At 35.3% G+C, this 13,661-nt stretch overlaps 2 protein-coding genes across 2 annotated transcripts in view; one reads left to right on the top strand and one right to left on the bottom strand.

The window, feature by feature from the left end:
• Positions 1-13,661, top strand: part of LOC117182083 (palmitoyltransferase ZDHHC6) — a 58,366-nt gene that overhangs the window by 2,434 nt on the left and 42,271 nt on the right. The window lies entirely within an intron of this gene.
• LOC117182080 (ornithine decarboxylase 2-like) overlaps positions 11,137-13,661 on the bottom strand; it is a 5,648-nt gene continuing 3,123 nt past the window's right edge. Inside the window, exons 5-8 of the mRNA XM_033375105.1 lie at positions 12,029-12,268; positions 11,618-11,826; positions 11,385-11,507; positions 11,137-11,307 (exon numbers count right to left, since the gene is read on the bottom strand). Coding sequence (XP_033230996.1) covers positions 11,301-11,307; positions 11,385-11,507; positions 11,618-11,826; positions 12,029-12,268 — 579 coding nt within the window. The 3' untranslated portion in view covers positions 11,137-11,300. The remainder of the gene's footprint in view (positions 11,308-11,384; positions 11,508-11,617; positions 11,827-12,028; positions 12,269-13,661) is intronic.

The raw sequence follows: 13,661 nt of genomic DNA, 5'->3' as shown, positions 1-13,661 counted from the left end.
ATTTTTTTCTATAAATTGTAGAAATTTTCGTCAACGGTTCTTGGAGATAGATACAATAATTGAAAATTATCCAGATGAAAAATTAAAGTTCGTTGAAAATGAGAAAAGTTATACATTTAAAAAAATAAATTTGTTGATTAGACCAACATTAAAAAAGTCAGTTTCTTTAAAATTTGAAACAAAACGTTTTTAAGAGTTTTAAAAATTGTAGTAAAAGTTTTTGGTACACGATAAAAAGAATTTTAAATTATCCTTATGAAATTTTTAATTTCGAAAAAAAATTTAAAAAGTTATATGATGTTCAATATTTTGAAAATTTTCAAAAAATGGAAAAAATATTGTTTTTTTAATAGATTAAGAAATATAAATCCAAAAATGTTTTTAAGAGGTGCGTAAAGCGATATTTTTAGTAGATTTCAACAAGATTTACAAATTATAACTGAAGTTTTAACGATCGGAATCAAACCCTACGACTCGATTTCTCTATTTAGTAAATTAAAAAATGTGTTTGTAGATTAACATTATATTGAAAAAAATACCTAATATGATGTTCAATTTTGCCTACGTCGTTTTATTTTTCAAAGAGAATTGACTATAACCTAAAAAAAATTCAGTTCCAATTTATGACTGTATAATTCCTCCGAATTTTAAATCACAGTTGTCGATTTAAGTTACAATATTTATAATACTTAGAAAAATTCAGTCGCTCAAACTTGGCGGAAAGCGCGAAATGAGAATGAGCGCGCGCTGTGGGCATATTTTTCATTATTTAAATCAAAAAAGCTTGCAATGAATCAGATTTTGGAGTATGTGTATTACTTTTCCTCCTTTTCTTTCACATTTCTTACATTCAAGAAATTATTAATTCCAGATTGCACAATCTTTTATGATTCCCCTCTTTTCCCCCTTAAAAAAAAATCCTCCGCTTTTCCTTGTTTTCAAGATGTGCTTGAAGTTCTAAACGTTCAAATGAACGAAATTTTTTACTGATGACTTTTTAAACCGAAAAAAATGCTAAAATATTTGTATATTTATATTGTAAATATTTTTGATTAAAATTTAATTTTTTTCAAATAGAAAAGTCTATAATTATATTTTTGGTTCAGAATTCATCTCTTTGTTTGAAAAATGTAATTATTTGTTGTAAATGCAACTGTTTGGGTAAAAATGATTATTTTTGATAGTTAAAAATACAACTAATTGATTAAAAATTCATTTTTATCGATTGAAAATGATTTTTTTTTCGGAAATTCACCTTTCAGGTTGATAATTCAAATGTCTTCTAAACAGTTCGTCTTTCTGGTTCGAAACTTCACCTATTTGGATGAAAATGCTACTATTTTTGGTTGTATTTTATTCTTTTTGTCACAAACTTAACTTTTGTTCGAAATTTGTCTTATTTATAGAAAATTTTTTTTATTTGGATTAAAAATGATTTTTTTATGGTAGAAAATCCATATTTTTTGTTTGAAATAAAAACTTTTTTTTTGCTTAAAATTCAAGTTTCTCCTAAAAAATGCTTCTTCTCGGCTTGAAAATTCAACTATTATCTTGAAAATATGTTTCTGTTGATTAAAAGTTCAACTATTTAGTTGTAAATGCAACTGCTTGGGTAAAAATGCTGTTTTTTTCAAATACAACTTTTTTTTTAAAATTCATTTTCCTTGATTGAAAATGATATTTTTTGTTGAAAATTCACCTTTTCAGGTTGATAATTCGAATGTCTTTTAAAAAATTCTCTCGTTTGAAACTTCAAATATTTGGATGAAAATGCTACTATTTTTGGTTGAATTATATTCTTTTTCGGTCACAAATTTAACTTTTGTTCAAAATTTGTCGTTTTTGTATAGAAAATTTGTTCACTTGAATTAAAAATTGTCCTTTTATGGTAGAAACTCCATAATTTTTGGTTGAAATAAAACTGTTTTTAAACATTCAAATCTCCATAAAAATTCGTCTTTTTTGCTTGAAAATCCGTCTCTTTTGGTTAAAAGATCTTTTCAGGTTTATAATTCAAATTTTTTCTAAAAAATTCGTTTTTCTGATTTGATACTTCAACTATTTGGATGAAAATGCTGATGTTTTTGTCCTATTTTAATATTTATTGGTAGCAATTTCTTCTTTCTTTTTTGTCTTACCATTTATTATATTTTGATTCTGCAATCATCCCCCATATTTTTATTAATTGTCTTTCTCTGTCTCGTCTCTCCAATTATCTATAGAGCACTCCAGTCCTCTCCCCTACACCTTCTTATATCTCTCCTATATTTTTTATTATGAAAGAGCAAGTAAGAAGCAATCGTAAGGTGAAAAAAGTAAAATTCTATTTTTTCCGCATTAGGTCCCTTTATTAGCGGACAGTCACATATATCCGGGCATCCTCCAGTCTATCCCTAGCGTCCACCTTAAAATTCGTTCTTATAAACTCTCGATCTCTTAGTTTTTCTTCCATTCCCCAGTTGTCAAAAATCGGAAAAAGGTGGTGCAATTTATTGTCACATTAAATAACAATAAAATGTTTTTTTACTCCCGTTATTGAGCCTGAAAGTGAGCACAATTTTTTGTTTTCTAACATGTAATCGTCTCTGAAAAGTATGTACTTCAATATTATTCAATTGATGAATCATGATTTTATTGATTGTAATTTACAAGATCATGTAAAGTTGATTAAAATCGTCTCGAAGAAAAAACGAGAAGTAATATAATTGGGTGAATATAAAAAATGTTCCACTGAGTTTCACCGAGATATTTAGTTTAATGATTAGGCTTTCGTTGTTACTTATAAAAGCCCAGCTGAGGATAGCTGCGGTTTTGAGTTCAGTCTCAAATTTTATTTCGAGCTGCATATAAGTCCATAACTTGAAAAAGTGAAAATTTCAAGCCTCTGCATATTGAAAACCGGTTTGATGAAATATTATATGTCCATCAGAGCTATAATTCATTCAAGTTTCAAGCCAATGAGAAAATAGCATGGTTTCTTTCTTCTTTTATTTTGGACATCATATTCGTAATCAGCGAACTCAAAAACTTCCTTATATCAATTTTGAAAAGAATAAAAATTTTATGTAGCATACTCGCCCACCATATTGGATCCGCATTTTTTCTTAGTTTTGGACATCTGATCAGTAATCAGTGACCTTGAAAACCCTTTCATGTCAATTTTTAAGAAAATCCAAAATTTATTTAGCATACTCGGTTGGCTATATTGAATCCGCTATTTTTTTCGGAATTTTTGACATCGGATTCATAATCAGCGACCCCAAAAATGCGTGAATAACAGAATTTGGCCCATTTTATGAACATTTTATAATTTTGCTCATCTTTTTTCGATTTTTGACCACTGTGCATCCCAAGTCTCGCGACGTGAGATAGGTGGCCACAGGGCATGACGAAATCATAACGACAAGCCGGAGAAACTCTTGTGTGTCTTAATGACACAAAGCGATCTATGGATGATAGCGTTTTGCATCCATCTCGCAAGTGCCTTAACATTTTTTTGATACGCGCGTATGGCTTTTAAGTTACGAATCATTGCTAGTTTCGCACCACCGAGATCATCGATCACGACGACAATTATTCCAACCAAATATTTTCGGTACAGTTGTTGCAGCTCCTTTTGAAGGTATTGATACATCTCCTTCTCCTTGGCAGTGAGGTTGTCGACCGAAGCCCAAAATTTGATCACGAATATAGTTCATTTTTCGAAGTCTTGGAGAAGGTTTTCAGGGTCCGAGTGTACATGGAGACTGTGTGGAGGAAGTCATTCTAGGCACTCAGTGTGTGCATGACACGCTCTGCACTTATCACTGGGAACTTGTCGACATAAAATGCGGTCATGGGATACGAATGTGCAAATGACATCGTCTTGGCATGCGAAAAGAGGTACCTGAATTAAGACCTGATGATGTGAGGAAAGCAAAAGTTTGCTCCTCCGACAAAGACTGATTTTATACATTTCTGCGAAAGTTTCCATGCATTTTCTTGACCAGTAGCTTTTGCGCGATATTTTTTTAACTCTGCATTCTTTACTTCAGATTGTAGAAGTGAAGCATCTAAATGGAGTAATGCACTATCCTTACTTCTGATGTTAACATTCAGATAAAGTGTCTCTGTCGTCTTCCATTTCCTGACCATTTTTAGTAGAGGATCCCTTTCATTTGCAACGATTTCATCTGTACTGAGAACAATTCGGTTATGAAGATAAGGGAGATTCCGAAGTTCGCGCTCGCCTAGATTGAATCATGTATAATCGTTGAATGGACAAAAGGATATCCAAGCTCTTATGCATATGCATGATCTTACGCGTTGCGACATCAATGGCCGTAAGAGCGTTCTTCGTCTTTTGAAACACCCCAAACGAGTGGAGTAGAGCCGGAACGGCAAGCATGTTATTCGCAGACACTTTGTTTAAGGCCGGAAGATTTGAAGACCAAATCTTTCGAACAATATGCTTGTATCTGCTTCGTAGTAAGTCGTTCACTGATGTTGCGTCCTGAATGCGGCTTTGAGGCACGCCCAGGTATGTATGAGTCTTTCCAGCGTCAAGCTCAGGGTCATCCGAAACGCCAATAACCTTTCCTTTTCTTCAGATGAATCTTGGCACACTTGTCCAACCCAAATTTCATATCAATCTCTCATGTTTACTCATTGACGATATATAAAGCAAGTTTAAGTTTGCTTGCATCAGAAGCATAGATCTTCAGATCATCCATATTAAATACATGAGTGACCTTATGCTTGCGATGATTAGAGTCGTCGCAGAGGTGCACATGAGAGTTCCGTAGTGCGCTGAGAAACGCCCCTCTGAAAGGTGATGTTCGTTGTCACATAATAATTCCCAGATGCGATTGTAAATCTACTTTTCCAAAGGGGCATCAATCTCTATATTCATCTCACTATGCTTGGATAAACCTTCAAGCTTTTTATCTGACAGATGAAAAGTCTATGTGAGGTTGAATCGAAAGCTTTCCAGAAGTCAATCCAAGTTATTGACAGGACGCGCTGATGGGCTACTGCGTCTTTGCCGACGCACTTGTCAATTAACAGGTTTTCTCAGCAGTTTGCTACACCTTTTTTTCGAGTTAAGTTCGTATATGTCTCTCCACACAGGCTCAATTCTTCGGGTAATCCTGTTTAGGACAGCTATAAAGATCATTGGATTTTATAAGATTGTCGCAAAATTCCTTGCAGCGTATGATATTATCAGTATCTTCTTCCTACTCCAGTATTTTTGGGATCTTGTATACTTGTCTCCAAAAAGACTACCCAATTTCTCCCTCTACTGTATTCTCTTACTTGCGTCATATAAAACCCCTCTTTGTCAACAGTATTCTGATTGATTGCCAGCAGCTTTGACTTGTTCAGTATGTGATTCTAGGTCTTCAGTTCTTGCTCGAACATTCGAACTCTTTTCGTTAACGGTCTACGATATGTTATGTAGTCAATTACACACTGAACATGGTATATATTCTATTTTGTCCATCCTATCATCTTGTTCAGTTGATGCAAGCGTCTTTTGGTCTTTTGATCCATTTTCGGTCTTAAGTCTTTGATTCAAATTAGTGAAAGCTCTCGCAGTACGATAAACTGAACAATTGATGGTCAAGAGGTCATACTCGTCTGCAACTTGTTCAAGCAGCGGTTGAGGAAGCGCTCCGCGTTCATATCCATTTTTTGAGAGGTAGGCAGCTTGATTTCGCAATGACTGATCCGAAACGTGCTGAAACTGCGTGTTTCTGGCACTACAGGGCGTGCATATGCTTCATAATGCCTCCGTGAACGGGGAGAATGCTGGCATCGTAGCAGTTTAGCATGTCATTCTTGAGTTGACACGTCCATTTAATGTGGGTGTTTCACCCGTTCGTCGTGTTCCATCTGAATTATTTTGTACATCCCGAACTCTAGGGTAATCGACACAGTTTGCGAACCCAGTGTCGAGTGCTCTGCGCGTTCGGTCTTTTTGAACTGTATCTAACAATTTTTTGGTGGCCTGCCTTACTCCTTTCACTAACCAAAAACTATCCTCTAATGGCTCTAGTACTTTGCTCTGCTTTTTTTCTCGAGAAATTTTCTATCCATGTTAAGAGCAAAGGAAAAAGTATAACGTGGGGGGTGGGGTGTCATAATTTCCTGAAAAATGTATCAAGTATTTTTTGAATGGCCCCTTGTCTATCTCGTCTCTGCCCAGTTATTTAAATGCAGCCTTTAAGTTCACACACATTGTTATTGGTTCCCTTTCTCTTAATTATTCCCTCACAGTAGTTGACCTCAGACCTCTTGGTTAACCCTAGTATGTATATCACTGATCGCGTTTTAATTTCCTGAGCTTGCATAAAATGGGCCTCAGTGATTTCCTGCTTGAGCCTAGCTAATGCCGGACACTGGCATAATACATGCAGGGATGATTCACCATGCCTGCCGCATGTTCTGTACTCTGTCACACGCAATTTTTGCATATGATAGTTCAAGTGGTTGTGCCCTGGGTTTGTTCCCAGTATTCCCAGTGATTTGCTGAGATGCAGCTTTTGGTGAACATCCCGATGCTGCAAGACGCTAGTCCCAGTACCGGTCCTTTGTATTTACTTGCTGCGCCGCATTTTTCCAACCAATATATTCCCGTGCCTGACCCTCCCTCTCCCCTGGAGCTATCTGTATACCATATTTCCCCTTTGGATGTGCGGGTTACCATTGGCTTACCACATATCTCTGCTTGGAATGCAAACACGGAAAGCTTTGCTGCAGTTAAAGCGTTTTGTTATTTTATATCGCCTCATCTCTAGAATCGACAGTGTGCTGATTTCACTTGGCAGCCTAGTGTGCCTAGCGCCCCGAGTCCCAACTATTTACTCGTTCATCCCGTGAAACCCCTAAACGCCTACACAGTCTTAAGTTCCGCCCAATGCCACCAGACCACGGCTGTATGTAGGAGCCTTGGTTTAGGGACATCACAGTTGTGTAGTCCATTTTAGGCCCTAGATCCCACGTCAGCTTAAAGGCTCTCCTACACATCCAAAAATTCATGACAATCTTCTTGCACTTGGTCTCCAGGTGCTTAGCCCAGTTTATATTGCCATCTAGGATTATTGCCAGATATTTTACCGAATCTGAAAACGTCAGCCTCCCACCACAAAGTACAGGAGCATCAACTTTTGGCACTTTGTAATTTCTCGTAAAAATGACCAAGCTGGTCTCCGGATTTACGGAGAGCCTTGAGCTTTCGACTCAGAACTCTACTATGTGCAACACCGAACTTGTAAGACCCAGCAACGTTTCTAAACGAGCCCCCCTGATTTAGGATCACAAACTCATAACGCATAGCCCTTGGTATAGTACTCCTCTTATTTTAGCCTACGAAAGTGGCTGTCCACTACCATGCACCACAGGAGAAGCGACAGGACACTCCCCTGTAGGCAACTCCGTGGAGCTATTCCCCTGACTAAGGCCTTCGTCTCATCTGGTTTTGACTTTTCTCCGGTGTAGCATGCTTCCTATCCAGCTTACTAGATTGTCTGAAGCGCCGCACTTTAAAGCCTCTCAACAGATGACTTCTGGAGGAGTATTGCTGAAGACATCCTCTATATCATAGAACGTGTCCACATCATACCCCCATTGTTTCCATCTGCTGCTCCAATTTTGCCACGAAATCATGGAGCGTAAGCTTCTACCGAGTTTTTGTAAAAGCGCATGATAGAGACCATCCGCCCCTGGTGATTTAAAGGGACAGAAGGGCCCTACGGATAATCCCACTTTTTTGGTGTCAACGCCCTTAGCGGCGAAATTCCAATCGGCTTTTTTCATTTCTGGGCCCCAGCCTTCCTCCTCTTGGTCGGTTCGGATTCGATGAAAACCCTAGAATTGAACTTCCATCAGGTTGTTCAGCGTTGCTCCTTTATCTTCGGCAAACTCGCTTATTATAAAGCCTTATTAGCCCGCGGAGAGCTTTCATGCTTTTCGCCAGGATCTTTTGAAGTTTCGTTGTTTCCGGAATGTCTTTCGATTTCTGGCTAAACCCCCTTCATTTGTATTATATTCGTACTCGGTTGCCTTATAGGTGGGTATTCCACCACTGCTAGACTTAATTGTGCCTGTAGGGCAATTTTTTTCATATAATGTAGTCGGAGTCCTTCGCAGAAAATCCGCGGCATGCTCTAACTCATCAATGCTACTGTAATTTGTGGGGAATTCCACAAGCCTGTCTTTAAGTTCCTGTTAATATGAGTCCCAAAGTTTATTTCTGGCGTTTCTGATCTTTGAAACTGCCACTTTTTCTTGGGTTAGCCGAAACAATATATACTTGTAACTCAGAATGCGCAACACAGTGCCTGCTAGGTATTGGATTAAATCTCTCCCTCTGTCATTGAGGTTTGTGCTCCCCCACACCGTATGGTGAGAGTTTGCATCGCAACTGAACAATAGAGAAATCGTGCTCTGCAGCCACCTTTCTGGGAGGTGGGGGTCCCTCAGCATCATCCGGGAAATAAGCTGAGGCAATAAATACCTCTGGTCTTTCTCTGCTTCTGTCCCTGATCTTTACTTTAATAACGGCCAGATCCTTAAAGCAGAGATTAGACACCAAGATCCCATACATACCCTTAACGGCTATACATACCCTTGGCGTTTTGTCGCCAATATATTTTTTCGCCACACCCTAACAAGTATTAATCCTTTCCCTGTATAACCAGGGTTCTTGGATTAGGATAATCCCTTCCTGCACCACTGACATGCATCTGGCTAGAACCGCTAGAACCGCCGAGCTGGATTATTATCATTTCTCACCGCTTTTGATGTATTCCCCCCTAAGGTGCCTTCTCCCTTTGGCGGTGGGTTTAAGGTGGGGTCCGTTCCGGAACCCTCCTCAAACCCACCGCAAAAAGTAGAAGTCTCTGTTAAGACACTTCCTTTATAACCCCGAACTGTCGCCTCTACTGAGGAGGGCAGGTCGGGGTATTCAAGAATTAGTTAACCTTGGTGCCATTCAGCTCTTGACACGACGTCCTTAGTTTAATTCCCACCGACCAGAGTCTGTCAGTTCTCCAGTTTAGCTGCACCTCACGATGCAGCCTCTCCAGTTCGCCTATTCCAGATCTATAGTGTGATGAGACCCGCAAGCACTACCGCGAACCCCTTTGCATTTCTTTACTATGGGCACCACTACTCCGTGTCTCCATATTTCTGGCCACCTCTCTTCTCTCCATATCCTGTAACACATTATCTTTGCCCATTCCTTTAGTTCTGTCTCCATATTTCCCGACAACATTTGGCATCTAGTATATACTAAGTGCCCTTTCATCTTTCATTATTCATAAAATCTTGTGTATTACTTCCTTTGTTATGTTCTCTTCCTCATTTCTTTCCCTACCATATTTTCCTCCTCTTCTAACTTTCCTATCTACCCTTACTAGGACATACATTAAATATCTTTTGTATTCTACCATCTCAATATCCTGGTTTAATCTTTTCCTTCTTTCCTTTGTCTATTTACTACCTTCCAAACCTCTTTTTTCGTCCTAGCCTTCTCTGCCTCTTCCTCAAACCTTTTATTTTCCTCCTCTTTATTTTGATCACATAACTCCGTATATTTATTTGTTATCCTATATTCTTCTCCACCACATTTTCCTTTCTCCATTTTCTTAATTCCCTTTTCACTTCCTTCTTCTGTTTTCATTCCTAATCTCATCCAATTTTATCCCCTTCTTCAGTAATTTCTTTTTTGCTTGTGCACTCTAATACTCGTTTTATTTATCCTATCATTATATCCATCTCCTCGCTTACATTTCTTTGTCCAGTTTTGATATTCGTGGCCTTTTTCTTAAACCGTTCAAATTAAATTTAGATTTTTAAATAACTTTTTATGCTTATTGGGCTACTGTGAAACGGTCACTCTGTGGTTTCCTGCATGTCACTATTATGGGAAGATGTTCCGAATTTATTATTTAAAATTCGTCTTTAAGATAACAATCCATCTCTTGGTTAAAAATTCAACTGCTATTTTGTTTGAAATGCAATATATTTTAATTTAAAATCTGAAGCGTTTCATATTGAGTTCAGTATGGTGTTTATACATCAATTTTATTTTAAAGAGTTTATTCATTTTTGTGGTGAAATTACTTCTTCTGATTCTACTAACCTATTTCATACGATCTCAGTACATGTCAGTAGTCTATCCACTCTTTTTATAAATAATAGTTCATAACAGAAAAGCTACTTCAAGATCCACTCTGTCCTTCTTGATAACATAGATAGCAATTTAAAAATACATACTAAATGACATTTGCTTTTCCGGTTATAGTTATCGAGTTTCTTATCTTGTTAGATTATTTCCTTTTACATGTAACCTAAACTCTAAACAATATTTTATCTCAATTATGTACAAAGTACTTATCGTTTTCTTTCACATACCCAATGCTTATCTAATTTTTTCTCCGCGATTTTTTCGAATTCATTTTTGCACATGCAAGATATCTAGCCTCGATTTTGCAGGCAAGGTTTTGGTTCATTTTTCTTTCATATCTTGGTTTCCTTGGTTTAACCATTTTTCAAACTCATCCATAGATTTGTTTCACATTTTCTTCCGTTCTTCGTAAGGTCTTCCGTGGAATTTTTGTTCTTATAATTTACAAAGTACATTTATAATTGTATATTTTTGTCATGTTCTTCCTACATTTTCAAATACATTTTCCCAAATTTCCATTTTTCTGTCACTTCTTTTTACCAAATTGCCATGTTTTGCAATGTAGCTTTAAACCCGAAAGCGTATTTTATCGAATCCACATTTTTTCCGAAATTTTGTGCTACTGGATTGGCATATTTCCAGAGTTTGATGAGATCAGGAAATAGTTGGGAATTTTATTTCCCAATTTTATCTTGAAGTTTATTTATAAATCAATTTTTTGTGTTAATATGTGGATTAGTATATTTTGAATTATTTTTCAAGAAAAAATAAATTTTATTTTGTTTAAAAAGTACTTAAAATTTTGTTATGCTGAGTTCACGGAATTAAAAAACAAACTTTGATTAAAGTTTGAATATGAATTTACTATTAGACGTAAACACGCTTATAATAATCAAACATGAATAAATTCACTTCATAATAATTTATTAATCTTATTAATACATATTGTAAAGCAAATTATAATACCCTGGTAAATTAAACATCATTTCAGCAATTTCATCATAGTAATACAGCGGAAATATCCTTTGGCTGCAATCATGATCGTCAATTTTGGAACTCTTCTACCTACCTACATGATGATTAATGAACTTTCAGTATAATCGTTATCTCTAATTGAAGATTCCTATCCTCAACAGCTAAAAAAAGCACATGCATATATTATTATATCTTATTTTCGAAAACAATTTGCATGTTTTTAAATTTAGAGCATTACCCTTGGATTTGTATTATATCCTTGAAATTATCAATTTCTTCTGTGAGTTTTCTGGGATTCTCGTTACAACCTCTTCCATTCGTTAACTTATTTGTGCAAATTTCCTCAGCACACAGAGCTTCCCTGAAACAAAATTGTGTTATTTTAAGGCTTTTGTTCAAATCCTTTTAAAAGGATTTAATGAATTTAATCAATTCAGAATTGTAGTTCTAGATTTCCATATCTAATTTTACCATTCACTTTTCCGAATAATTGGGCAGACACTCGCTAGATTAAAACCATGAGAAGAGGAAGCCAGTGACAAAGTATAGGCTCCCATATCTTTCCAAATTAACCAGTCACCAATTTCAAATTCAGGAAGTGGTACAGTCTTTAGGATGCAATCAAGATTATCAGCTGTTTGTCCCCACATGGTGCTCAAAAATTCTTCATTACTGGCAGTCTACCAAACCATACGATAAAAAATTAAAGCCGAGAACTAGAAGCGAGACAAAAGGATACGCGGAGTAATTATTTAAAGATTCTGAACTCAAATCCTTAGTCCTATCTCTACATCTAATTTACTCATTGCAAACATCTCGGATGTGGAGCTGTTTTTTCCTTATTACGTTTCCTCTATGAGTGTAAATTTATTGTAGACTTACTCCATTGAGAGAAATGGGAAATCTGGTTTCCAGACCCATCAATTCATCTTTGAATGATCCAAACACACCCTCGTTAATGTAGTACACATATCTTCTTTGATCCTTATCAATAATCGCCTTCTTGCCATGCAAGTAAGCAATCAGCTTGAAAGCTGACGTAACGTAGTATCTCCCAGGTTCACTGATTACTGTTATAGTTGAATCAATGTCCTTCAGAGCATCGTTTATGACTCCCGCGAACTGCAATAAGATTGTGTACATAAATAGCATTATGCTTTTTAAATACTGATGTCAGCACAATTCTTGAGAACTAGATTTGATTTTCCCAAACAATTTAATGGACTTTCAATTTATTTTAAGGTAGGGTCCGGTTGAGGTGTTGACCACTGGTTTTTTGAGTGAACACCAGATTTCACAAAGATTTCAAATTATTTCAAAGATTCTAGAAGATTTTGTAAATCTTTCAAAGATTTCATAAATATTTCGAAGATTCTAAAAAATTTCAAAACATTTCAATAGATTTGAAGGATTTTGCAAAGATTTCAAAGATTTCAAAATATTTTAGAAGCTTTAAAAGATTTCACAAAGATTTCACAAACATTCTAAAAGATTTAAAAATATTGAGAAATATTTTTCCCAAGTACCCGCACCAAAACTTGCGATTTACACGCTCGTTCCGGCCTGAGGAACTACTATTAAACTACTATCTACTATTAAGTATTTTAGCAGATTTCAAATATTTCATGAAGATTTAAAAAGACGTTACAATTATTTCAGAAGATTTCGCAAATTTTTCAGAAGATTTTACAAAGATTTCAAAGATACCAAAATGTTTTTAAACGTTTTAAATATTTTACACATACATTCAGAGGCTCTGTAAGATTTAGAAAGATTTCGCAAAGATTTTAAGGGTTTCAATTTTCAAAATATATCAGAAGATTTAAAAGGTTTCACAAAGATTTCAAATGGTTTCAAAATATTTCGAATATTTTACAAAGATTCCAAAGATTTCAAAAGAGTTTGAAAAATTTGAGATGGATTTTAAAAGATTTTCAAGGCAACAAAATACTTTAAAATAATTTGTAATTTTATTAAATTTCATAAAGATTTCAAAAAATTTTAAAATATTTCAACAGATTTAAAAGATTTCTCAAAGTTTTCAAGGTTTTTAAAAGATTTTAAATAGTTCAAAATATTTCATTCGATTATAAAGAATTTTTTAAGGTTTAAAAACTGTTTCAAATATTTCACATTTTTAAGAATGACCTGATCAACCTCTATGGATTTAAGTGAAAGGCAGCTAAGAAATTATACTTTTGAATTGAAGCATTTGGTATTAACAAATTTTATGAGTAAGTTAAATCAAATCTAAGCGATCGAAATTTGTATTTCCACCTCATATAATTTCTTTCCGAGAAAAAAGTTATGAAGCAACTATACTATGTTCTTTTGGTTTCGAAAAACATCATCGATTTTTTTTTACCTATTACAAAATGATTAAATATCACGTCAAAAGTGTTTGTAAATTATTTTACGTTGTAATTTGAAACAGTATAAGTTTCAACAGTTATAAAATCGCGATAATACAAAAATAATAACCCGAAATTATTTTTAAAAAACTTTTAATCATTTA

Source organism: Belonocnema kinseyi, chromosome 10 (assembly GCF_010883055.1).
Source record: "Belonocnema kinseyi isolate 2016_QV_RU_SX_M_011 chromosome 10, B_treatae_v1, whole genome shotgun sequence".
NCBI lineage: Eukaryota > Metazoa > Arthropoda > Insecta > Hymenoptera > Cynipidae > Belonocnema > Belonocnema kinseyi.
This window is presented reverse-complemented; position numbering and strand designations above follow the sequence as displayed.